Source organism: Aulonocara stuartgranti (genome assembly GCF_965226115.1).
Source record: "Aulonocara stuartgranti genome assembly, chromosome: 8".
Classification (NCBI taxonomy): Eukaryota; Metazoa; Chordata; class Actinopteri; order Cichliformes; family Cichlidae; genus Aulonocara; species Aulonocara stuartgranti.
In genome coordinates, this window is record NC_138959.1 from 20,526,459 (window position 1) to 20,552,493 (window position 26,035).

General features: G+C 42.0%; 3 protein-coding genes across 4 annotated transcripts in view; 1 reads left to right on the plus strand and 2 right to left on the minus strand.

Annotated features, from left to right (window-relative positions):
• The first annotated feature begins 1,170 nt into the window (after window positions 1-1,170).
• bhlha15 (basic helix-loop-helix family, member a15) lies at window positions 1,171-3,345 on the plus strand. Its single transcript, XM_082543472.1, has 2 exons — window positions 1,171-1,406; window positions 2,004-3,345. The coding sequence occupies exon 2, from the start codon at window positions 2,053-2,055 to the stop codon at window positions 2,602-2,604; it is 552 nt and encodes a 183-aa protein (XP_082399598.1). The 5' UTR covers window positions 1,171-1,406; window positions 2,004-2,052; the 3' UTR covers window positions 2,605-3,345.
• On the minus strand, window positions 3,344-18,372 carry tecpr1a (tectonin beta-propeller repeat containing 1a). Its single transcript, XM_082543471.1, has 24 exons — window positions 18,160-18,372; window positions 15,379-15,618; window positions 14,673-14,855; window positions 14,466-14,588; window positions 14,257-14,376; window positions 13,801-13,975; window positions 13,620-13,720; window positions 13,051-13,152; window positions 12,776-12,924; window positions 12,092-12,687; window positions 11,787-11,932; window positions 11,546-11,701; window positions 11,226-11,375; window positions 10,930-11,087; window positions 10,601-10,831; window positions 8,453-8,549; window positions 8,171-8,250; window positions 7,995-8,051; window positions 7,559-7,733; window positions 6,800-6,935; window positions 6,567-6,659; window positions 6,316-6,422; window positions 5,980-6,099; window positions 3,344-4,873 (listed from the first exon to the last, which is right to left on the minus strand). Exons 2-24 carry the CDS (start codon window positions 15,601-15,603, stop codon window positions 4,730-4,732), a joined length of 3,624 nt encoding a protein of 1,207 aa, XP_082399597.1. The 5' UTR covers window positions 15,604-15,618; window positions 18,160-18,372; the 3' UTR covers window positions 3,344-4,729.
• A 265-nt stretch (window positions 18,373-18,637) lies between these two features.
• Window positions 18,638-26,035, minus strand: part of baiap2l1a (BAR/IMD domain containing adaptor protein 2 like 1a) — a 29,841-nt gene continuing 22,443 nt past the window's right edge. Inside the window, exons 10-14 of one of the 2 annotated variants that reach the window (XM_082544376.1) lie at window positions 25,717-25,930; window positions 24,191-24,250; window positions 23,934-24,087; window positions 20,346-20,386; window positions 18,638-20,246 (exon numbers count right to left, since the gene is read on the minus strand). In XM_082544376.1, coding sequence (XP_082400502.1) covers window positions 20,174-20,246; window positions 20,346-20,386; window positions 23,934-24,087; window positions 24,191-24,250; window positions 25,717-25,930 — 542 coding nt within the window. In that variant the 3' untranslated portion in view covers window positions 18,638-20,173. Of the gene's footprint in view, window positions 20,247-20,345; window positions 20,387-23,933; window positions 24,091-24,190; window positions 24,251-25,716; window positions 25,931-26,035 lie in introns of both variants that reach the window. The other variant, XM_082544375.1, reaches the window with a different exon arrangement.

A 26,035-nucleotide genomic window follows, 5' to 3' on the forward strand; every position in this document is an offset into this window, starting at 1 on the left:
GCTTTTCTTTTATGGCATGTTTTTTGTAATGTGTGTGTTTTTTTTAGTTTTCTAGTGGCCTGAGGCTGTCCATCAGAAGTAATGTAATGCAAAAAATGCAGCTCAAAAAGTTTGTCTGTTGAAAAGCAAATATTGGAGCAAAGTTTAAACGAGGCCTACATTCAGCTGTAGCCTGGAGGACTGTATTCAAATGAAGCAGCAGAAGGTGATAAGTCACAATGGAAAATATGTTAACTGTTCAGACGAACTAACTTTACTACAGTTGTCTTAAAGGTAAGAGCACGTCTGCAGCTTAACAGAAAAAGAAGAAGGTTTACTTGCATTCACCTGAATGAATAAAAAAGCATTTCACAGTTGGAAATGCTGTTGCTGAGCGTGTTATCAGCATATCAGTATGGAAAAAAGAGCAGTTTTTGTAAGGGTTTTTAAAATATTAGACCATACCACTCAATTCCACCACTGCAATCTCATTATATTGCCTTAATTGTTTTTTTAAATGAAATACAGTAAAGTAAAACTCCTCAGTTACATTAGTTAGCCAGTAAATCCTTAACATTTTGCTTGTCAACTGCAAAACGACTACACTTTCTAGAAATGGGAAGCAGGAAACGCAAAAATATCACATCAGAATATTCCTAATTCACCAGGTAAACTGGCCAAACTAACACTGAAAGGGTTTCAATTAAATATTTTTTTCATCACTGAACTACTGCACACAAATTTTCACTGTTCTCAGAATCTATGCAAATGTCAGCTGGAACTTGTGAATGGTAAGTACGCATATTCAACCAATTATTTAGTTAATATTTTATAAAAGTACTCCACGTATTTCACTTTCTGAACTGAATAGTCGTGTTCTGACTGCTATTTGTGCTTTTTCTCAAATGAACAGCACAGATATTAAAGCACACAGCCTGCAGGACACTTAGATCTGTCTCCCTAACCATGTCTATATAAGATGATCCCTGGATTTGAATGCTGCTTCCACCAACTACTAAGTATCGTTGGAAAACATTAGTGGGAGCCAAAGTTAATCTGAATCCCCCAAAAATCAAAATCAAAAACATCCTAGTATAAATGTAAGTTCAGTATAATTCTTGCACATCTGTGGCTTTCTGCAGCAACAGCAGCAGGTTGTTGGGAGGTTTAGGGTTGAGGGCGGAGCTAGCGGGGGAAAGGGCTGTCTCTCTGATTGGCTGAACAGCGCGACGTGTACATCTGTTAGCAACAGGTAGCCGTTCACGTGTGACAGTTATCTGTGAGCCTCGCGCTGATGTGCTGCTCTCGCGCTCCTTCATTCCCACTGCTCCTTTAATTGACTTTATGTCGCTGATCATGTCCGGCTGCATGCTGACGCCTTTTCTGTAAAAAGAAACAGGAAGGAGAATATTAGTATAATTTCCCAGGTAAGGCTTTTAGTTCCCTTCCATTTGTGTTGTGAGTGAATTTGACTTGTGTCTACTCATCTTCATATCGGTCACAGCACTGCCGTTGGTGTGATTAAGCTGAGGTTAGGGAAATAATGACGATGATGGAGACATACACGTTTTTTTTTATTGTGCGTACTTATCTATGTAAAACAGCTTTATCTGACAGCGTGTGATAGTATAGTTTAAACTGTCACTGTTTGTAAATTCACATTTAAAATATATAATAGTAATAGAACCTCTTCTTAAATAAGTTTAGGAGCTGATGGTTTAGTCTTATTATGTGAAACCAAACTATGCAGTGAGTTAAAGTGAAGTTAAAAAGCTTTGCTGTTGCTGTGAGCTGCCAGGTCTGTTTTTGTGAGTGTAACCTTGACATGGGTATTATCTCTGAACTGTGGGGTAAGAAGTGTGGAGTAACAGACCAACATCATGGAGTTTTCACACTGCAAAAGTCTGATTAGATACAACAGGATGCCAAGTTGTTTAAACTGGAGCTGACTGAAGGAAAACTATGAAGCGGGCCACTTTATATCCTTTTTTTCTTGTCCTTAACACTCCTATCTTGTCTTCCAGGTTTGTTGAACCTGAGATCTGTTCTGTCAGAGATAAGGGGAGTAGCAAGATGAAATCCAAAGGGAAGGCTGTGAAGCCATCCAGAAGGAACTGGTCCGACCCGGAGCCGGAATTCGAGCCAGACACAGAGCCGGGCTCCAGTGAGCAGGAAGGCTCAGAGGCCTCGGTCCGGATCCGTGGCTCCTGGAGGGGCTCTCTGAGGAGCGGCAATGGCAAGAGGCAGGGAGGAGGCCGGCGACGCAAGCACGGCTCCAGCACCAAAGAGCGCAGCATCCGTCGACTGGAAAGCAACGAAAGGGAACGCCAGCGCATGCACAAACTCAACAACGCCTTCCAAGCACTGCGCGAGGCCATCCCGCATGTGAAAACCGAGAAGAAGCTGTCCAAGATCGAAACGCTGACCCTGGCTAAGAATTACATCAAGGCTTTGACCACCATCATCCTGGATATGTCAGGGGGCTGCCTGCCTGCTGGCGGGGTCCCTTCAGAGGCCAGCGCTGCCAAGCTCCTCCAGTGCTACCAGCAGCACCTGGAGGAAGAGGGGGAGGAAGGTCTCACCCAATACCTCACCAGTATGCATAGCTTCAGCCAGCAAAGCTAACAGTAAGATTAAAGCAAGGGGAGCCACCAGGAGGAGGGCTGGACAAATCAAACATTACCCACTTCCTACAGTCACACTCTTAGAGACGTTCAGCTGTGTTTTCTGTAGGAAGTGGGCTCCCCCCCCCCAGATCATAGACCTCTAATAAATGCTAGCAAGAGGTGAGCTGTGCAGAACTCCATGCAAAATATGGAAGGATTTTATACAGCAGACATGAAGAATGCAGACTGGAAAGTGAAACCAAATGGACCATAGTTGTGTAATGTATGTGCCCAGGAAAGAAGGGCTGCTTTTTTTTCCACCCTCATGTTTTTTTTCCTTCTTCTTCTTGCGTGTTGTGGTTTAAACTGGGGAAGGGGATTGTTCTCTTTTGTGTTATCTTGCCATCTTCTTGTATCGACTCTTGAGAAACCTGCTCAGTGTAACCTCGAGCCATAACTGTTGCATCCATGAAAGAAAGACAACCAAGCAGAAGGCTTAAATATTGAGGTGTTGTTGCAAGAAAGCGCTCACAATGATAATCCACCCTTGATCTGAACGCGTAGCTCATTTCTCTTCTTCTGCACACAGAAGAGTTCTTAAAGGCACAGATGCTATTTAACGTGTATGTTACTTGCTTATCCCCTCTCCCTGCTGTGTTTCCATGTGTGTTTAAGCTGCAAACTTTGTGTGAAACATCATAACGGGGGAAAAAAAACATTTGAGAAGTTGTTATTAATAAATACATGTATTTATTATTGACACAGACTGTTTCTTTTTTTGACCACACACAATGTTCAGTATTCACAGATAATAGAGATCTCACTTGCAACATTTACAAATAGTTCAGCAGGTTTAGACAGCGAAGGTGCATTTAAGCAGCTATTGACATAAACTGATGCCCGTGCATGATGTTTAGTAGTCCGTGTAATATAACAACTGCCACGATACTGAGTACATACTAGTATTTTGCAATCTTGCAACAAAAGATAATGTTTTTTTCCCCCTTACTGCTCAGTCATTCTACAACCATTATGTCAAAGGAAGTTAACAGCATGCAGCACTCCTGAGAAAGAGGAAGGTTCAGTTTGAGCGTTTCAGCTATAAGACTACAGTAATTTTCCTCTTTTTTACAATATTCACCAGTGTACATGCTTCATGATAATGATAGATATTTTTTTTAGGTAATAACATCAGAAGTCTTTGCACAAGGCATGTGTAAGTTTAAACCAGTGTAGGTGTTCTAACAGCTGCTACATCCTGGCACCAAATAGCAGTCCATGGGTAAACCTCTACGATCTGTCTAGAAACAATACTTGACTGATTAGAAGTGACTAATGCTAATTACACAGCGTGTTTTGGAGTGTAGTTTTACAATTCTCTCAGCCAGTATCATTCAGCTAACAGTGGGTTCAGTTTACCTCACAAGCTGACTTTTTACATGCAATAATCACCCCAATTCTTGTCTTCAGAATCCAAATGATGACACATAGATGCACATAAAAGTATTCAGTAGTGCAGATGCTGTGCCAGATCAGCAGACAAAAGGAGCAGACAAGTAAACAAAGATAAAACTTCAGATTAACTGGCCCTATTGACTTGTTGCTCACAGGATAAAATGCAAAATAACACTCATTCTGAAGCTGGTGGTCCAGCAACTATTCAACTACAATTCAAGCACATTTTAAAAAATATACATCTTTCATATAAACCCCCCCTACCATCTTAACCTTAACTTGTTGTGGTAATCTATACACAAAAACCACACATATCATGAACATCACATCCTGATTAATAAATAAGGACAAAAATGAATTAAGACCACTAAGTTCAATGGCAAAAGACTAACCGCACTTACAGAAACAGACACAAAAATGCCGTGACCATCACATGAATGCCTAGTACAAATGAAAAACAACACAGGGACAGATCAGATAAGCATGTTTGTCATCAGAGATGGCTCTGATTGTCTGAGATCCATTGCTCTGTTTCACCGGCTCACAAGGTGTGAAAACTCCAACCTCAGGATTTAAGGATCACCTTGCTATTCCAGTGTTAAAATAAGCTGTGCTTTAAAAAAATACTACAAAGGTAATCTGAGTTTTGTTTCTTTTTATACAGTTTGTGTGCACAAATTTGTGTTTGTCTAACATCCTGAAGTACTGCTGTCGACCTCCGTGTTCCTGACTTCCAGCAGGCTCCGAGGGGATGAGGTGTCTGTTAGAGAGGGAAAACGGATGTGGGGCGGTTCTACAGAGTTCCCTCTGACTGTGATATGGTCCCATCCACCCTAAAAACAGTGACACAGGGGTGATAATTATTATTACTGAGGATAAGCTTGTTTACCATCTGTCTATAAGCACTAAACAAAGCCTTGAAAACTGGGAGCCACACCTTTCTGTTGTTGTTCTACTGCAGTTTGCACACGAAGACTGAAGTGTTCCAGCAACTAATATTTACTCTACTGTTCTTGTTTTTTTCAAACGGCAATAAGCTTGATATACTTTGTGTTGGTAATTGTAGTTTTCAACACCTCCCATCCAACTCATATTAAAAAAATCCCCCATAAAAACTGCATATATAAAATGTGACCCCTCTTTTTTAATGAAAAAAATAAACAAGCCAAAAGAAAATAATATTACAATTAGCATGTTGAACACACCCCAGATTATGTGCAGCGTTTACTTTACTTGAACAAGCTGCACAGGATGCTTGATGATGCTTTTTAGCATTAAAAAACAAGGAGACAAACTTCAGCAGATAACAGAAAAAAATCTAAGTCTGTGGGAAAATGTGATGTATAAATATATCTGCTGGAGACTGCCGTGCTCAAAATATCAACAACTACCAATAAAATGCTGCATTACTGTGATAACAATATGCCTTTATTTTGTTGCATTTTGGGAAGGACAGGATCAGTAAAAAAAATGGTGACAATTCACTCATGACACATATACAGTAGAGGAAATTATTGGACCTCATGTTGAATAAGTTTGCTCACTCACGAAGAAACAAGTAGTTTCTAATTTGTCATGGTAGTTTTACTTTACTGGAAAGAGATATATATCAACCAAAAATCCAGAAAAAACATATTACGTTAAAAGTTATAAATTGATTTGCAAATCACTGACTGAACTAAGATTACAGATTACAATCAGTCCAGTCAATCGCAAATACTCCTGATCACCTGGATGGAAACTGAATTGCTTTCATATTGGAGCTGTTTTTCTGCAAAGGGTACATGACGACTTCAGCACACTGAGGATCTTGATAAATAAATTGAGATCATGTGTTTTTTGGTTGATATTCTTTCTCTCCACTAAAATGAAACTAGCATAGAAGTTAGAAACTGTTCAGAAACTGTTATTTTCCAGTCATACTGTTCGGTTTCTTTACCCCAATGCCATAGTCCCAGGACTGTCCTTTGGGCTGCATGGGTTGGACTGCGAGTCGATGGCACACCGTCCCGCAGCTTAGACTGTGGCTGCCCTGCACCTTGTCTGCTATGATCCATACCTGCAGCCCCAAAACAAAAGCAACAAAATCACCCACAAATAAACACGCGGTGTGGTACGTGTTCCCTGAACTGAATCACTTTTACATTACAAGCGCCACAAATTAGAAAGACAAGAAGTCTGAACCTCCATGCCTATAAATATGTGAGGTAAAATCTGTTGACTGCATTCAGCTTTTAAGGATGAAATGGATGAAGGTGGTGCCATAATGTCCTACCTGGTCCAGAGGGCCTACAGAGACTTTGCGGACATTGTTAGATACGTGTTCCCAGGAGGAGCCCTGAGGGTAGCTGGGGGTCACACCCTGTCGGTACCACAGGTTACCTTGATAGAAAAACACCCACATCAGACATCTCGTAAAAATACATACCAGGAACTATAAACAGAACACACTACATCATTCATCTATAAAAGTAACTTATAAACCTAAGCTGTAAATAAAAATCTGTGCTGCGTTTTGTGCTTTACCGTTCTCATCTACAGTGTAGACCGATGTTCTTCCCACAGATACCTGCTTCAGCTTCTGTTTGGCTGGAGATGGGATGTGGTACCAACAATCTCCTGCAGAGGGAGACACCCGCACACATAAAACACAGGTAAAATGCATCTGCTTGAGTAAATTTTATTTCAATATGCAGACATGACAAATGCAATTAAAATTTTCAGCCTTCACTGTCAGTTTTCATTTTTTCCCCACTGACCTGCCGGGTTCTGTGGTGACACAGATCCCCTGTAGAAGGCAGCTCCGTCCCTGGCAATAGCCCACACCTGGCTGGCAGCCCCAATGGAGATGGACTTGAAAGGCTGGTCTGTTCCCACGTGGAGCCATGAAGATCCCTGAGAGAGCAGACAGAGAAAGCACTGCCTCTCAAAAACCTGCTTCTCCATATTCAGATGTTCATAAACAGAAATAAAAGAAACTTTGGAGGTTTTTGGTCCATTGATAAACATCATTTCTTTTTTTCCCCCCTTTCCTTTTTTGTCTTTAGAAGCACTAATAAATTTAGCATAAAATAATACAAGAATTATCTTTCTCCAAATGAGAAATTAAGCCAAATATAGCTACCCTAACTCTGGCAAATCTGCATGCCGCAAGCCGCTTTTCAACCCACAACCAGCTCCTATTCATGGAACGTCTGACTTAGTCAGTCATCATTATCATCATATCATATTTCTTGTCATTAATGCCCTGCTGATAGAAATTACAATCTTCTTTTGACTGAAGTGGTTGTATTTGAAATAAATGCAAATATCTCTCAAACTCTCCACACTAGAAGCCCACATTAGAACTAAAAGAACCTCCACAGTAAAAATAAGTGACAACGTGCTAATGCACCTCTCTGTACTTTGCGTGCATTTGTTATGCAAGCGGAAAAAATGACAATAAGCTTTAATGGTTGCTCTCCAAAGATGTTAAACCAGTTCATTTGGTGTCCGCTTGCATATTATTAATGACTCACAGCAGGCGTCAGGGCGGTGACTCCCAGTCGGCAAAGCACGTCGCCCTTGTTACTGATCGCCCACACAGGAACCATGTCCACGGTGCTCTGAGCTGCACATGGCAGGATGGTCACATCACTTAGTGCGATGGGGGGAACTTCTTGCCAAGGTCCTGTAGTGGTCAGTTTACACTTCCTGCGCATTAAGGCCAAATAAACAGGTGTCCTTGACAACAAATCTCTTCAGTTAAATACCTTCCTGCACATTATTTCAGATTCTCTCCAGAATTTAAAATTCTACAGTAACAAACGTTATATGATTAACACCATAATATATTGTGCTGATTATGGCCCATTTGTCCCAGTCTGATTAAAAAACAAACACAGGGATGGCAACTTTCAGAGTGCTGTGTACCTGCTGAATAAATAGTGCACAGACCAATGCTTTTTATAGTACCTTGCCCATCGCCTACGACGCACAAAGTCCTTCATCGTTTTATAGCCATGATATGACCTGCACAGACACATGGGGAAGCGAAAGAATGAATTAAAGGAAAGATAAATAAATCAAGATCATAGTTTGAACCAAGTGAAGCAGCAGGTGGGGTTTCAGGAACAGCATATGAAACCTACGCTGGAAAATCAGCTGCATACTGCCAGCCTTCTCTGTCCGTCCCGCCAGACACGCTGTAGTCGATAGCCCATTCTGACACCTGAAAACAGCAAACAGGGGAAGTGAAACACTCAACGCACCTGCAGATCTGGCCACACCCCTTATGTGTGATATATTTAAGAAAAGATAGTAGTATTTTTCAAACTAATGGTTAGAAGGCAAGAATAGCAGCTACTGTAATTATCACAGAGAAGGTTGCAGATCAACACGGGGAATCTCCCACTGTGGGTGTGTTTGCCTACCCATGTCCACTGAGGGGAGGGAGGTTTTGTATTTGCTTTGGTGCACTCGTGTAGCCCTGAAGCATCACTCCACATGTAGCGGTCTGTTGGTAAGCCTCTAAAAGAAAGAATAGCAACGTTCAATGACAGAAAACACACACAAATCAAAACAACATGTGATTCAGCTGAAATGACTGTTAAAATATATTGTCTATTTGTCACATCAGAGTGCAATGGCAAAGTTTTAAATGTTTCCACAATTGCTCGGTTTATGTAAACATAATAATAATAAAATAAAATAAAGAAATCTCAAATGGACTTGATGAGATGTTGGCTTTTGGTGTAGCTAGGCAACCTTTCAGTACACTGTTCATCAGCTGGTCTTTGTGGAAACTAGGATCCTGTTTCTTTTCTGGGCTCCGTCTCCCCCCAAAATACAAAAATAAAATAAGAATCACACATATATTAATGTAAAAAAAAACAAACAACTAAAATCCACTGTTGTAACAGTTAAAGTGGAAGAGAATGGGATCAGAAATTCTCGATTAACTTATTTTTAGTGAAACACCTGCACCTGCTGGTGTTGGCAGGGAGAGACTAAAAAAATGACACCTACCTACTGCAGCTTTTACAAATGCATGAGATTTATTACATTTATTACATGTGAAAATTTCCCCTCTTTACAGTTATATTTGTCTGAGTGCAGAGGAGATAACAGGAGATGGGCTGTTACAGGAGGAGTGCTGGATAGGGCCCTAGAAGAGCATCAACACAGAAGCAGGACTGGTATGAGCACAGGTCCCACTAAAGGATGAAACCGTCACAGAGTCTGTTTTGGGCAGTTTTGCTCAGAAACATGAACATGCCTATTAGAAGTATTTTTGTAGGGCTCCTTTTTCTCCATGCACAAAGGAGCAAATACCGGTCCTGCTGTTGGGTTGACGCTCTGTCTCTCTCAAAACATTCTTGCAATTTTACTTATGCGTGTACTATGTTAGACAAGCTGTACTACCGGTGCAATGTAAATGCCAAAAAGCAAAACTAGAGTAAATTCAGTCAGGAGTGATCACATAAAACAAATATGTAGAACTGCCTTCATACATTTGTGCAATCACTAAAATTACAAACATCCTGTTTCGAGTGATGCTAAAAAAATTTTCATGCATTTATTTCCTCTAGGTTGGACTATCGTAATTCATTATTATCATGTTTCTCTGAAATCTCGGTGAAAAGCCTTCAGCTGAATGCTGCAGCGAGAGCACTGACAGGAAGCAGTTAGAATATATTTCTCTCGTACTGGCTTCTCTTCATTGGCTCCCTCTTAAAATCCTTTTCTAAAATTCCGATCTTAGAGACTTCACAGTATCCTAACAGAGCACATCACTCTGAGACTGCTGGCTTACTTGAGTTTTCAAGTAAGCTTTCAGGCCCCTCTTCTGTGCAACCAGGTCCCAGTTTGGATTTGGGAGACAGACACCCTCTCTATTTTCAAGATCAGGCTTAAAACGTTCCTTTTAGGTAAAGCTTATAGTTAAGCCTGAACCATAACTTAGTTGCAATAGGCTGTAGTGGGTGAGTATTTCTTCTTCACTTACCTCTTTATGTTTATATTCGATTGCATTTAACCATTAGTAATCATTAAATTATTTTGTCCCGTCTCCCTCCGCTCACCCCCCAAATGGTCATGGGAACGGCCGCCTCTCCCTGAACTTGATTCTGCTGGAGGTTTCTTCCTGTTAAAAGGGAGTTTTTCCTTCCCATTGTCACCAAGTGATTACTTATAGGGGGTTGTGGGATTGTTGAGGTTATCTCTGTTTTACTGTAGGGTTTTTACCATATAAAATAAACCATCTTGAGGTGACTGTTGATGTGAATTTGTGCTACATAAATACAAGTGAATTGAACTGTTGCTTCTCCGGTGCACCTGCTCCTGTACTTGCACCAGCTTAGATTAAATTAATTCTTATGGTTCCTAAAAGGACAGATTGGTATCCCTGGAGTTTAACTGACTTTGTGTTACACAGTGGACATATTGTACAGCTAGGTATTAGACTGGATATTTCTGTGTCCTTGACATAGCAGAATTAACTCTACAAAACAAATTATCGCATATATTCTGACAACACTTTCCAACAATAAAGCGACAGAAGCTCCACTCTTGCACAGTACCTGTTGGTGTAGCCAGTAACGGGGTTCCACCGCTGATTCTCATAAATGTAAACGCTCTTAACGTCCGTCTGGGTGTAAATATTATCTGTGCTGCTTGCCAATCCCTGGAAGAACCCTCCTCCGTAGCCCCCGGTGTAGATCCAGGCTGTGTGGTCAAAGCCGATCCCCCACACTATCCCAACACTGTTACACTCCACTATATGCAGATGGCCTCCAACCTGTCGCCAGAACCTGCAGAGAGGAAAGAAATAAAGCTAAGTGGTTAGAATAGAAAGTCATATAGCAGAAGGTTAAAGCCATCAGTCTAGTGACGTGCAGCTCATTCTTACATCTGGTCGCAGGGTGTCGGGTAAGGCACGGCCTCTAGGCCAGGTGAGGGCTCACTGACAAAGATGTCCCCTTTACAGGTAATGGACCAGATGGCCTGTTTGGCGGGAGGACCCTGGATCCCCCTTGAGTCACAGCATGACACACTCAACAATGCCAGCTGAAGAGCAGGACAGAGCAGGCGGAGGGAGGCAAAGATGGAGAAACAAATGACATTTTTAGATGATATACATGAATAAATGCTGCATAGTATTACATTATTACTTTCCACTGTGCTATTTTTTCTTTCCATACCCACCCAATCATGCATTTCCAGCTCTGTGGCAGCCGCTAATCGAATAGGCCACCTCTGTTTGGTCCGCTCAGGAGTATAGATGGCAAAAGTGTGTTTGGAGTCATTTAGCACAGGAACCAGGATGGTAACTTCATTGATAAAGGCATGCAGGTACTAAAAGAAGTGTTAGAAAAGAGAAGTTGAAATATACAGTAAGCCTTCAGTAAGCCAGTCTGCTTTGGTGTTATGTCGCAGCCAGCGGTAAATGATAATCAAAGAAAAGTTAACACATGAAACTTAAGGAAGACACTTTTTTACTAAACAAACGCACACTTCCGTCTAACCTTCTTTTCCTCATAATAGTTGTAATAGATGAACAGGATGCCGTCCTTGTTGCCCTCCGGTCCTGAGAACTGCTCCAAGGCAAAATGAACATCTATCCACTTATGTGGCTTCCAGTCTCTCCACCACTGCATGCTTCCCTTCTTCACCCACACAGACTGCAACAGGATTGGATCAAGTGAACGAATCAAATGACATGCTAATGAAAGAAACGGGTGGTAAAGTGCATGGTTGAGAAGGTACCTGTTCTATGGCTTGTTCATAATGTTTGAAATTATCAATCTCTCTCCTGGTCCGCTCGCTGAGTTGCTCAAAGATTTGTTTTCGCCAAGCTGCCGTCTGGGCTGGACTGACTGACAAACTCATGGACTGGACTGACTGGACTAAGGCTGGATGAATAAAAAGACAAAAATAATGACATCAATGCTGCTTCATTGAAACTGAGCATAAGCACTGACTTATCATCCTTTTATACAAGTTACATGTTACTTAAAGTTACATAAAAATCTAAACGTTCAATCACCGGTGAGTTAGCTCACTGAACTCACATGCAGTGTTCACAGAGTTAAACCAGCTGAGCTGGGAGTGACTGTCCACAGAGCAGCCTCCTCCACTGACCCAGGCCCACAGAGGGTGCTCGTCTCCACCATAAGGATCCTCCATGGCAAGGGTGTAAGTGGCTACTGAGGACAAGCTGCAGGTGTCAGCTGAGTCCAGCACTGCTCCAGTTTGAGCCTGCTGGCTCTGTGCCTCCTCCAGATCCACATTACTCCACTGGGTATCAAGAGGGCTGCCAGACTGGCTAGGAGAGAGAGCAACACCAGCGCAGGGGGCTTTGGCATCTCCTTCGTGTGAGATGGTGTCCTCCTCTAGGACAGTGGGAGTGGCTTTTCCAACATCTCTCGAGGTCTTCCCCGATTCTCGATCGGAGACGAGTTCAGAGATGAAGCTGTCGCTGGTGACCTTGGGGATACGGGGTTTGGGAGTGTCAGTGGGCGGGTCAGATGGGGCGTCCACAAAGGTATCCGGGGAGGTGGAGGTGACCAGGCAACCGGGCCCATCTGCAGATCCTTTCTCTAGGTCTGATTCTGCATCACTTGCTACTGACGGAGCACGCACCTCACCACAGAAAAAACATCCGGCACTGAGAAACACAGACAGAGAGAGAATTAACTTTAATATTACATTTTTAAAAAGCTAACTAGAGTGTGTGTCCTCTGAGGCGCATCCACCTCTGCAGGCTGTTTGCGCTGGCGCTGGAGTGGGATCGGTCTCCGTCTCGGGGAACGGTAATAGCCTTCCAAGTTTTCCCACTCAGCTCACTTGAGGTCACGCCTTGTCTGAAGTACACAGCTCGGTCCTCAGAGCTGATAGCCCACACCTATGAACACCAGCAACTTTCAGAAAACCTCAGCATGACTGCATCACTTGCAAACATGCAGTAATAAAGCCATGTAGCAGTCCTTATAAGATTCCCAGCAGTTACACTGAGGACACACTGAATCACCTGGTCGTTCTGTCCTACGTTGATCATGATCATTTCTCCAACCATGCTGATCCAGCCGGAGCCACACGGGTTATGAGAATTCACGCCACGCCTGAACCACACCTGGTAAAGCAGGAGCGTAGAGTGAGAGGTATTCTGAAGACATCGCAGGTTTAATCCCTGCAGTTTTAACAACAAGCTGTTACAAGCCTGTTTAACTATGTTTAGACATTTTTCATGTTGTGTCAGTCACAGTGTTGAAATTAGGAGTGAACTGTGAAGTGCCAACACAGATTATTAAAGTAAAAGATTGGCAGAGCAGCTCCTAATATTTGTTTCTGTTCTTTTACTTCGCATTTGTTGGTCTTTATGCTCCATTTACTGAGCTGAGGAAAGAAATAAATCTTCATTATAAATAAATAAGTGAAACATTTGAAAGCTTTAGCTTGGTCACACTGCCATCTTTGCACATTCAGCTAGTGCAAACTGACCAACAGAATTAGCCACTGACAAAGGAAAATGCTAAATCTTGGAAGTACTTCCACTGATTAAAAGCAGATTTTTTTTACGTGACTGCAGCACTTTCTTACTTTATTGTCCTTCGTCACAACCCAGACCACGTTGTTTCCCACGGCTACGTGTGTAGCTCCCACATCGGAGCTGGGAGACTCCACTATTGCCCAAGAGGCACCTGGATTGCAGGAAATATTAATTCTCAAACATTTACTCAGAAACACCACGTCACCCTCCCATCAGTGAGCCTATTTGTACCTTTAGGGCAGTCTCTGCTTATGCCCTCCCTGACAATGAGCTGCCCCTCCCAGAGCACAGCCCAGACCAGGTCTGCTGGGCCACAGCTGATCTGGACCACCTCTCCAGGTAGAAGCACCTCCTCCCATGAAGCGCCCTCAGGATTATGGTGATAGATTCCCTCTCTAAACCACACCTGAACAGTGACAAAGACAGATTCCGAAAATTAAGAGCTGCTATCAAACAATTTTGGTGTGACACGAATGTATGTGTGAGACAGGATCATTTTAAAGTAGTTACCATGCTGCTAACGTCTAACTCTGCTTTTAATAGCAAATGATTTGAAGCATACACAGTTAATAAACACGAATTACTTCAACAGTCAAGAAATTCTCAATCTGAGCATATAGCAGCATAATAACATTGCCACTGATACCTAAAACAAGGTAGGTGCTGCCCTGTATATATAATCTATACCTTGCCCTGCAGGGATACAGCCCACAGACACAGACGGCCCCTGGGTTCCTCACTAATTTCCCAACCTCCACAGCTGATGTCGCTGAAGGGATCTGGTAGAGTTGTGTGCTGTGAGGGGATCTGCCATGCACACAAGGAAAACAAGAACTTAAAATGCACATTCACCCATCAGCACTCATTACATGCATATGTTATGCAGTAACACCCACCTTAGCCCAGGTGTCCATTGCTTTGTACTTCCTGTAGCGGAGCCATCGCCTGCGACGGACACAGGAGTTCCACTTCTTGTCTTTAGTATAGGTGGCAGGGAAATCGATGGCATAGGTCCATCCCTGGAAACAAACATCTGAACAGGTCACACCAGAGAAAGGAAAAAAGGGCAGTAACTGAAGCAGACACGCATTTTTTAAACTCACCCCTTTCTCTGTGGGCTCTCCCTCAAAGTTTTCATCCACATACCAGTCACCCTCCCACTCCCAGCTGCTGGAGGGCAGCTGGAAGCTGTCCAGAGGTTGGTGCTGCAGACCTGTGACGTCACTCCACTGCCAGCGGTCGCTTGGCAGCAAACGTTCAGAAAAACCGTCTACGGGATTCCAACGCTGACAAAAAGTTGGGCAGAGAAAGTGAACTGCGTTAAAGCCGGTGGTGTTGCCTTTTATTTCATATTAAGGGAAAACAAGAGCACTTTTAGTGAGATATCCCATGAAGATGTAGCCACAAGAATGAAAATGACTGAGTGTCGACCTAATGGGGATAATCTGAAAGAGCAGTGTTAAAAAAAGGTTTCGTGATCTTGCACTGTGAGAATTTTTTCCCATTAAAAACTGGTTTAGGATGCTTCTAAGGTTCACTTGTTAAAGCACGTAGCCTAATGGCTTGTGGATTTAGCAACAGAGAAGTGGGACTCTGCCATATGAGGATGCTGAACATATAATGGGGAACTTTAACTTTCAATTTTACTTGTGCAATAATAATAAAAAGAAAATGTATTACAAACTTGCTTAAAGACAGACAAATAATGTGGGTTCCTTATTACATATTTCTTGGCTTTTACAATAACTTATTTTAATGTAATTACAGTCATTAAAGAATGACAGCCCCCGACTAGTCACAGAGACCCACTTGATTTTCATAGGTCTCCTCTTGGTAGCGGATGGACAGGTCGGAAGCGTGAACGTTCAGGTAGATGTTGTTGTCGCAGGCGATGCCCCAGCAGCACTGCTGTGCCGCCGTGACCCGCTTGAACTCCATCTGGGCATCGCGGCACTGATCCCACTGCTGCCCCGCCGTGGACAGGCCGTAGACCCGCCCATAGACGTCCACAGCCCACAGCAGTGAGACGGGCATGGCTGCACCTGGAACCTGACGAAGAAAATGGGTTAATGCTGATAATGTGGCTTTGAAATTACGTTGTACAATTTCCCAGAATGAATGGCTAAAACACTGAGACGTGTGCCACAACATTTGGCATCAGCTGCTGTGTAAATATGCTGAAGTATGTGTTTAAAAACACTGGGCCTCATAAAAATGTTTTGGACATGGCAAAAATAAGCGAAATTGGCTCAGAGATAGGGTTGGACACTTTAAGCAGATCAGTAAAAACTCAATTTGAATCCTTCACAGTTGGTCCATGCGTGGATTTGTACGTGGAGCCGGCAGTCTAGAACTCCCACTTCCTGGCCGTCTCCTCTAGTTCTCTTGGGAGACACCATGGTGTTCCGATGCCAGCATGGGATTTGTCCCTCCCTTTTAGACATGTGTGAAACATCATCCTAGTCAGATGGTTAAAACACCTTAAATCCCCTTGTAAATGAGTGAGTTCCTGACACTTTCTCTAAAGCTGAGCCCAGAAACACTTTGGAGGAAACACGTTTCAGCTGCTTCTATCTGCAATCTCATTTTTTCAGTCACTCCAAACCATACATGACTATAAATAAAAGCAGGAACATCGATCAGCCAGTAAAACTGACAGTTTTGCTTTCACAGTAAACAGTCTCTTTATCACAACAGATGGATACAGTGATTCTACAATACTGCAGACACTATACCGGTCCATCTGCCTCCCCCACCAATCTCCCTCACTGTATCGCAGTGCATTATGATTTTATCACAAGTGATTCTTTTCTTCCTCAACACTATATCTTATATGAAAAAGTGGGATGGTGTTCCCTAGCAAATCGCAGAGAGCAGCAATGTATGATGTTTGTTTACAAGGCTCTGCTCCCAAGATTCCCTTAGCTTACCATTGCTCCTTGATTGAATTTAAACCAGTACTTACAATGTCAGTTCATGGGACATTTTAGCATTAGCTGTACCTCCTGATCAGTCTGAACTTAGAAAACCTGGATTGAAATACTTCACTGCTGATAAATAATGGAAAGAGCTACAAAGAAATTTAAAAATGCAGCTGTACTCTCTGATTTCAGCGGAATATTTTAAATGGTTGCATCTGTCTATCTGCAACTACTTTTGCATATCTTTTTCTTAATATGTGATCATGTCTTTTATTATTTATCTGTCTCAATTTTTGAATGTTTTCTGTACTCAGGCCTCTCGCATTATCCTGCCGTTTCCATGAAAGCATGTACGTGGTCTATAACAATGCTTAGATATGTGTTATGTGTCAAAGTAACATCCACATGGACCCAATGTTGCCCAGCAGAACATTTCTCAAAGCATCACACTGCCTTAGCCGGCTTGCCTTCTTCCCATAGTCCATCGTCGTATCAGGTGTTCCCCAGCAAAACACCCACATGCACCTGGCCGTCCACATGATATCAAATAAACATGCTTCATCAGATTAGGCACATCTTTTGTGGCTCACATGCTCACTGGTGGTGCTTTCAGGCGTAGACAGGGGTCAGCATGGGCACCCTGACTGGTCCGCAGCTATGGAGCCCCATATGCAACAAACTGTGATGGACTCGATTTTGTTTGTTTGCTTCCCCATTTTTATTGCTTCTAAAATGTCAACTATGAGGACAAAATGTTCACTTGCTCCCTAGCATACCCACCCACTAACAGGTGCCATAATGAAGAGATAATCAGAGTTATTCACTTCACCTGTCAGTGGTCAGAATGTCATGCTTGATTAATATAAATATATTTTTCATGACCACTGCATATCAAGCAAAGCATACTACACAATTTAAAATGAGCAGGAGCCTGAAGACATAACCCACCAACAGTACAGAAGGAAAAAGCAGGCCACAATTATACACAAATATGAACAAAGTGTGTGTGGAAAATAGGGAGATGAGGGCCAAATGGCCTCCTTAGAGAACAGTTGTTTACCCATCTGTAAACTAGTTGTTTGGATCATGCGCTGTAGTGGCGATGACCTTTGCACTGCGTTGCTCGATGTCTACTCAGCGCAATTTGCTGACCCACATTTAACACACTATACGTGTGGCATTTGTAATAACCAAGCTTGTATGTGAAATGTACACAGATCACAGAGTGGGCTCTGGGCTAGCTAAGTGGCAGTCAACTGTTTCACAGCATCTCGTAACAAGTAGGGACGCTGCTGCTGCTACAAGGCGTATCCTGTCACTCACAGCTGTACATGCAGCACACACCAGGTTGATGGTAACAATAAAATACATAGAGATATCACACACACACACACGTTTGAAGCGACTGCGCTTGTTCACCCGTGGGGCTTACTACCAAGTAATAAAGTACGTAGCTGCCTATTAGCAACGGTGTAAGATTAGCTTGAAATATTGGACTATTTTCTGTAGAGGCGACTGACAGGAGAGGGACATGTGAAATGAAATGCCCCCAAACGAAGGTGTGCAGTAAAGCCAGCTCTATGATTTAACGATGCTCAGTTTGTTTTGGTACAGGCTTACGGGCTTAGCCGGATAGAAATAGCAAACAGAAAGAGTTCAAGCAGCCAACCTTGAGCCTCCTCTCATAAAGCGGCTGTCGGCGGTGGTGAGAAGTCACAGCTGTTCATTCATCCAGTGGAGAAGGATCGTAAGCTGTCCGAGTCATTCTGTGTGCCGTAGCTGCTCACTCACGACAGAAATGATTGTTTGAAACAGGAAGTGCTGTTACTTCTGTTCCCACTGGCAGTTTCCGTGGCAGCAGGCGCTTGTAGAGGTGCTGTTTAGCAGACAAGCAGCAGAGGGCGCTGTAAAGCTATAATTCATGTTCAGGCTATTCAGGAGTAGTACTGTGCAAATATCCCGAGCTCTCTTGTATTTATATTTTGCTTCTAAGGAGCCAGACTTCCTTGAGCAATAGTTCTCCAGTCTTTCTTTGGGCATTGGCTGCTTTTTCACTTGTTTTCACTCCAGTCCTTAAGTTATGATTATAATCACTTTCTTTCATTTCAGCTAACAGACAGTTAAATTAGCGAGAAGACAACAGAAAATGAACATTCAGGCTTTATGTTTTATTGAAAAAAGAAAAAAAAAAAGACTATCGGTCAACACAGTGGCAAGGTACTCGGAAGAAAAGCATGTTTCATTATGGCAGTGTGATGGGTTCACTTACATCAGTGAGTTAATACGATTCAATCAACTGTCTTATGAATCACTTGCTCATCATACAGCTGAACTCAGAAAAGCTAATTCATGGGGGGAAAAGTCATTTTCCTCACAAAATAACACTTTGAATATTTCAAACAATGAGTTATTTTACTTATGCACATTTCAAATGATTGCCGTTAAAGTACATTCTCATTTTGCATAAACTGTGTTGTGCACAGAAGCTACATATAACAACTACGAAACAAACAATGAGGAGTGAAATAATTCCCTTCATCAAAAGGTCATCTTATCCATTTAATATGCAAAAGCAGCAGTCAGGCCTAACAAAAAAAAAAACCAACAAAAGAAAGTAGCATCCATGGCTTGGACTGAGCGTGGTGACTGCTGTGTCTGACTTTTGTTTACAGATTTATTAAATATTTCATACAAACTTATTTTATATATAAATACCTTTGTCATTCAAAACTGTGACTTAGTGTTTTTGCCTTTAATCCAATGACAAACCCCTTCTTTCCCAATATCACTCTCCCTTCATTCTCACAACTAAATACCTCGACAAATTAAAAAAAACAAAAAAACAAAACTAGTAAAATAACTAGTAAAAAAAGAAAGAACTAAAGATACAGATATTTTGGCAAGTCAGGAAGACAACCTGTATGCTTGTCTGTTTCATCAGTATCAGGTAGCAAAGGTTTACATCTGGATCTCATCATTTTTCATTGAAACAAGCCTGACCGAGTGTCTTACAAAGCAATAAAGAGACTGGTTCATTCCAAAATGAAAACAAAGACTTCATCTACCAAATAGCATATCAGTAACAACAATTTTGTAGACAACAATACCCCATCAGCCTTTTACGACTGAGGAGTAAAAAGCAATGGTCGTTCAACCTGTTTACTTGGAGTAGCTGTGTATGTGCACTTTTTCCTGGTAGTGACAGAGGAAAATCTTCTAGTGGATTTCTCTGTACTGCTTTAAAGACGCATGACTGCAATTCAGTACAATTTGATTACTTTGATAACAGCCTCACTGTTTACAGTTTTCTGTCTCCGCTCAGTATCAGCAGTCATATTAAGTTCCTGGTAAACAACGTAAAGCAAATACTTTCTAATGGCACTGCAGATCACATGGCGGCTTTCACTGCAAAGCAGCCACAGGAAATGCAACACGTTCACCAATTTAAATGCTACTTTTACTAAAACGATATGGATCAGAGGGAAGTCTAAATGTTCATTTTGTTGATGATAAAACACGCGCTGGTACTGAGGAAAAAAACATGCAAATGCAGGCTAGTGAGATGTTGGGTTGGGGAGATAGTCAGTGTGTCGCAGAGGGGGTTGTATGATTCCAGTACAAGAGTCCCCTGAAGGCATAACAGCGGTGAAGAACCCCCCCCCACCACCCTAATAAGCTTAGAGTTAGATGAGTGGTGCAGATCTGTCATTTGTGACAGTCGGCTTCAGCTTGACCATGGCAAAGGGGTTCCCTCCTCTGCGGAAAGAAAATGAACAAAGATGTATGAGGTTATTGTCAAATAGATTTTTAATTAGTCATATGGATATGTGAAAATCTGCCAGCTGTGTCACTCACGCAAGAAAAGGAGCCTTTGGAGTCCCGTTGACTAAAGAAACCTGTTATTAAAGATAAAGCAGAAGAAATGACTCTTTAACTTCAAGTCACCAAAATGGAAACAACACAAAGTTCAACAGGCATCATTGCAATCTCCAAAAACTGCCTCCAGCTATTAAGAAAGCACTAGTTGTCGGACTAGTTTGATCAGACTTCCCATCAACAGTTGTCCCCCCCCCCTTCCTTTGACATATAATTACACCACAAAACTCAGAACTCACTGAACCTGTAATCTAGACAATCTAGAAAGGCTGGCAATTGAAACACTTTTTTTTTTTTTACCCTCTCTCACCTTAGGTTGGTGATAATCTTACTGCCAGCAGAGTGAAAGGTGAGCATGGAAAACAACGAGGTTCAGGAGCAGAAATCTCTGAGCTGCATGCCCCGAGGGCTGCCGTAGTCTCACAATATGTCCCGTGACAAAAGGTTTTAAAATGAACCATCAGTGGTTTCTGTTTTTCATGGTAGGTCACATCAGCTCATGCAGATAATTTTATTATGTGTATGAGAAGGCCTTTTTTGTTGTCGTTTTTTGTAGGAAACAGACATTACCCATCTTTTCCCCTAGAGAGCAGGAAACACCAGGTGTCAACAAAAAAAAAAATGTGACAGTTCTTAAAGCCACAGACGGGCTTTGAAGGCATTACATTCATCATTCATTGTTTGAAACATCCTGGCTTTTTTGTAGTTCTCAGCAAACTTTTACTTCTGATTAGATGAATCACAAATAAATGAGCACAGATTTGCTTCACAAAGAGAAAACCTCAATCAAATTTGTGTTAAAAAACAGAATTTCTTCTCCAGTTCAACTGATTATGTCACAAAAAAACCCCACCCTAACCTTGCTTAAAGGTGTCCTGCAATTCCCCCCCTCAAACAGCACAGAATATAATTGTGTCCAACACACACTGATCAACTATGATGTAAAGTGACCCCTGACCATTGTGACTGTGCACTGTTAGAATAATGCACAGCTTTTCCTTTGTCACATACCAGGCAATGTACACACCCCCATGGCAACAGCACTTCCTAGCAGTGGATATGGTAAGAAGGAAGGGCAATGTGTTCCTTGAGACAGTCCTGAATTGCTTTTGTAGTGGAACACAAACTAACCCCACCTCAAAAAGCCCCAGATCCCAAATGAACTGATCGTTTTTGGGATGTGCTGGAAGAAGTCCTACCTCCCACAATTCACAGGACACCCAGGGGGTTCTATTATTGTAACTGATAGCTAGCTGATAGGGCTGATCTGAACATAAACACTTTTTTGGTGGTAAATTTGTAGCTCCTACTTTCTCAAACAGGATGTAAAATTTTGGGGTACGCTGAGCTGGTATTTCCCCCACTGTCGTATATTTCATAGTGAAACCCTGACGCAGCAAACTCAGAGGACAGTACAGACAGTCCAGAACAGAAAGGAAGGTGATGAGAAAGAAGTGTGCCTGGGCTTGCCTGCTGGCTCAACAGATAGTTCATTTCCAGTCAGGCAGCACAGCACAGTCACAAAATTAAATTGAGACTGTACTCTCTCATCTTTTATGCTTCCCTCTGTAACTCTTCTCTAGTCAAAACCTGTCTGGGAGTATTTTACCACCTTTTTCTCCTCCCTGATTTGTTTTACACTTTTCTTCTAGGTACCGTGGTCATGCCTGTATCTGTCAAAATTACAAACAGGCCCCTACTGAATGTGACTTCTCTGAAGATTAAACATACTTCGTGGAAACTATAGTCTTAATAAATATAGCGCATTTCCTTGAACCTTGTTTACAGAACACAGGTGTGCTTCTAGCTGTGCCATTTCAAGGGCGTGGAGCCGGTGACTGCGCACTAAGGAGATGTTGATAAGACGCGATCAGTTCGACTTAAAAGTTCTGCCTGCATGATGGCATTTATGGTGCATGTGTGGAGTGACGACCCAGCAAGGGCACGTGTCCCATCAGGAAGAAATAACCTTGTGTTAAAATGATGACTAACTCCACAAACTTCAGCCATTAAACTTCGCCAATGAGCAGCAGCCGGGGAGAAATGCATGTCACATTACAGAGCAGCTGCAGGATATTAGCTTTTATAATGTCTCTACAAAGTGCAATGTTTGCTGAGGACTTAAATATATCAAGACTCCCATGCAAACTTTGCAGAAATTCATTTTTGTGAATCACAATGACTCTGGTGGTTCTTTTTCTTTATCTCCAAGTAGCCTAGAGTTTGACATGTGGTTCAGAGTGGTCCAAAGTGGAAGAGAGAACCACAGCTGACCAAAAACCACCCCCCAAAAAAACCCCTTTCTTTAAATCTGACTGAAATCAGTAACTAAAAACTTGCTTGTGCTTGAGGCACAGCTGTTCTGAACAGCATACCATGTCGTATTTGACAATCCTTTGACAAGTACTGCATTCTGGATTTTTCAGCAGACTAACTCCTTTCTGTTCACAGACTGGGTGTCAAAACTCAACAGAGAGAGGGGAGGGCATGTGTGAGATATGGGGTTGCAGTTAGCTCAGACCTATTTCTAATAGCAAAGAGGGCTGAAGATGACGAGCAGCTACTCTTTTCGCTCCAAGCTTTCAACAGTCACTCTTAGCTGTTCTTTGTGTTGGTGCCTAATATTAAACTTAACAGCATGTTAGTATCTGATGGAACAAGGCCCATCAAAGAAAAGCCCTGAGGGAAGGCGTGATTGGTGCAAACAGACTACTTTTATTGGACTGGAAATCGACATCACCTCCCTGTTTTTAAAAGGTGGCTCAGTGAGACGCTGCTTGAATGGACTTGAATGGCAAAGGCAGGTCTTGCACTAGCTTTCAAGGCACCTGGAAATGATTACTGAATTTGCTGGATAGATCATGATCTCAAAGGGCTGTTTTTTGCCACTGCGGGGTCTTTGATCATTTGCATAGGTCTTTTTTCAAAATAAATGCTTATGCTCATTTTTCAATAAAGCTGTTTTAGCTTCCCTTGGCTAGCTTTCCTGCAATTGGCTACCTCTCACAAGCAAAAGGTTTTAACAGCAGCTTCTGTGCTCACACCAAGAGATGTGTGAATTAGACCGTATCAAGGATAGCTGCAGCCATACAAAGCCAAGAGCAGAAATGATAATGTGAAAGATTGTTATAAGCAGTGTGAAATACACAGAAAAAAAAGTATACTTATTGTTTTACAATGTAATGGAAAACTACAGAGCAGATTCAGAAAAATGCTGAGTAGCACACTCACTGAACAGCTTCCCTAAATGACAACCCTGATCATCATAATAAATCAATCATTTGTGAAATTGCACAAATTCCATACATGCTTGTTGTGTTACAGCAAAACATCCAGTGTAAAGGCATGTTGTTTATCCGTTTTCTTCTAGAGCACGTGTTCTTGGTAATACCTACAAAACTCAAATTGCTTAACTGCAGCACTATTTCAAAGCATTGCCACCTAAAGATACGTCATATCAACCCGAATTATCAAAACATGAGGAAAAAAGATATCAGGTCACGCTCTGGAAATGCTCCTGATACAGCTGATGACAGGTGGTTTACTTAATCGAGTGCTGATACTGACCGTGTTTACTGGCGAAGGCATTGAGAGGATGACTGGGCGGGAGGGGGCGTCGTCGCTGTAGTCTGGTGGTGGCAGCAACACTGTTTCGTCGTCCTCCTCCTCAGTCTCTGGCAGGCTAATCGTACTAAGACGATGCACCGGCGTGCCTAGATTACTACTGAGACACATTACATAAAGCTTCAGTTATCCAACAGCAGCTGTGAAATTTTAAAAAAAAAAAAGTTATTGATTCAATGCTTGGCTCTGACACCTCTTACCTATTTGATACCACCGACTCAGTGTAAGTTCGACAATAAGATGAGGGAAACCAGCCCCGCCTGGGAACAGAAGCACATAGTTTCATCTTTAAAAAAACGTCAAAATAAAATTACATAACGAGTCATGCAATTTCTTAGCAGTCATCTGGAATCCATCACGATAGAGAATCACCGCAGCAGACAAAACACTTGAATAAAATTCTAACATCAGACACAGAATAGAAGATTTTGTTCACTAAGACTCCAAAGTTGTCTCCAAGTCACGTCTGGAGAAAACGATGGCTTATCAGACCAATGCAGTGGATTTGTTGCTAAGAAACAGAAAGCACTGATTTCTCCCAACACGGCCTCTTCTTGGGGGAAAAAAAGAAAAGGAAAAAAAAAAAAAGCCATTGACTGCATTAAAATCACTTGAAATTAAAAAGGCCGCCTAATGCCACGCACAACAAGCAGATAAGGCTCGTGTAAATTCTTTCAAAGTGGGACAAACGCAAACTGAAAGCACTCCATAATCCTGCATGATGAGCCCTAAGTGATCTGGCAAGGATGAATATGAACGTAATTATACACAGAAGGAGGGTAATGCTGCTGCAGCCACATATGCAAACACAGCCTGCTGTACATAAACAAGCCTGATCCTTTGTACAAGTGGATGCAAAGCTAACAGGTGCTATGTTTGTCTAAGGGAATAAAAAGCAGGGAGATCTTTCATTTAGCACCTGTGAACATTTTTCCACCTTCTCTGGAGGTGACATGTAATCACAGCTGCTAAAAAGGTCTGACTTCATTGGAATTTATAAAAGTTCCAGCTAAAATATTTTCCTTCCTTGTGTTTGGGGAAGGAAAATGTTGTTGTTGTATAATCTACATGAGAAGATGCCTCCTGGTTTGTTTTGTTTTGGGTTTTTTTGCATGTTTGCACCCATTTTTCTGCATGTGTACGTGAGTGAGCTAAGATCAGGCTTTACGAATGTCGTGTTGAACATACCGGACATACTCTGTATTTTGAGGCATGTGGTACTAGCATGACAAAGCAGCAAAAGCACAAAAGAGAAACTTGTACTGTCAGCTGAGTTATGTGGGGAAAAAAAACCACCCGTGTGCCACGACTGCTACGTCTTTCTTGTAATGGAAGTATCATTCCTGTCTTAGGTGTACCAACAAGTTAACATTTTTTTAAAACGCTAAAACGCCCACCGTAGCTAAGATTATGCACTTGACTGGTAGGGACAAGAAAACAGAATTCAGTTGACTGCAATCTGCAATTCACTGACATCTAATGGTGAGATTTTACAAACTGTACCTTTAATGTTTTGATATTGCCTAAAAATGAATAAATAAAGGAATAAATAAAAATAATATTCAACTAGAGATATTTGGGATTTGTAGACAACAAATCTATTGAGTGAATAAAATGAACGATAACTAGATTACAAAATGTAACTTTAAATGAGATTGTGGAGACTAAGCTCAGGTTTTCTTAGCCGTTAACACAGCCCTGAATACAAAAGCAGATGAAGACTCACTGCTGCGTCTTCTCCAGCTCTCCGTACAACCAGCCGTCCTTCTCGTCCTGGATGAGCAGAGTGATGATGTCGCCTTCATCGAAGCTCAGGAGCGTGTCGTTGTTGCCTGCTGTGTGAGGGAAAATGGTTCTAACCCGGAACTTCTTGCTCACGTTCAGACCAGATGACTGGGATGTAGATCTCGACAGGCTGCCATCTCCAATACTGCCCTGATCTGGAGGCAGAAGAGACTAGAAATGAGACTTTGCCAGATTTCTGTTGAACCGTTGTAAACGAAGTTTTGTTTTGTTTTTTTTAATTTGGGGGGATGGCTAGCTGT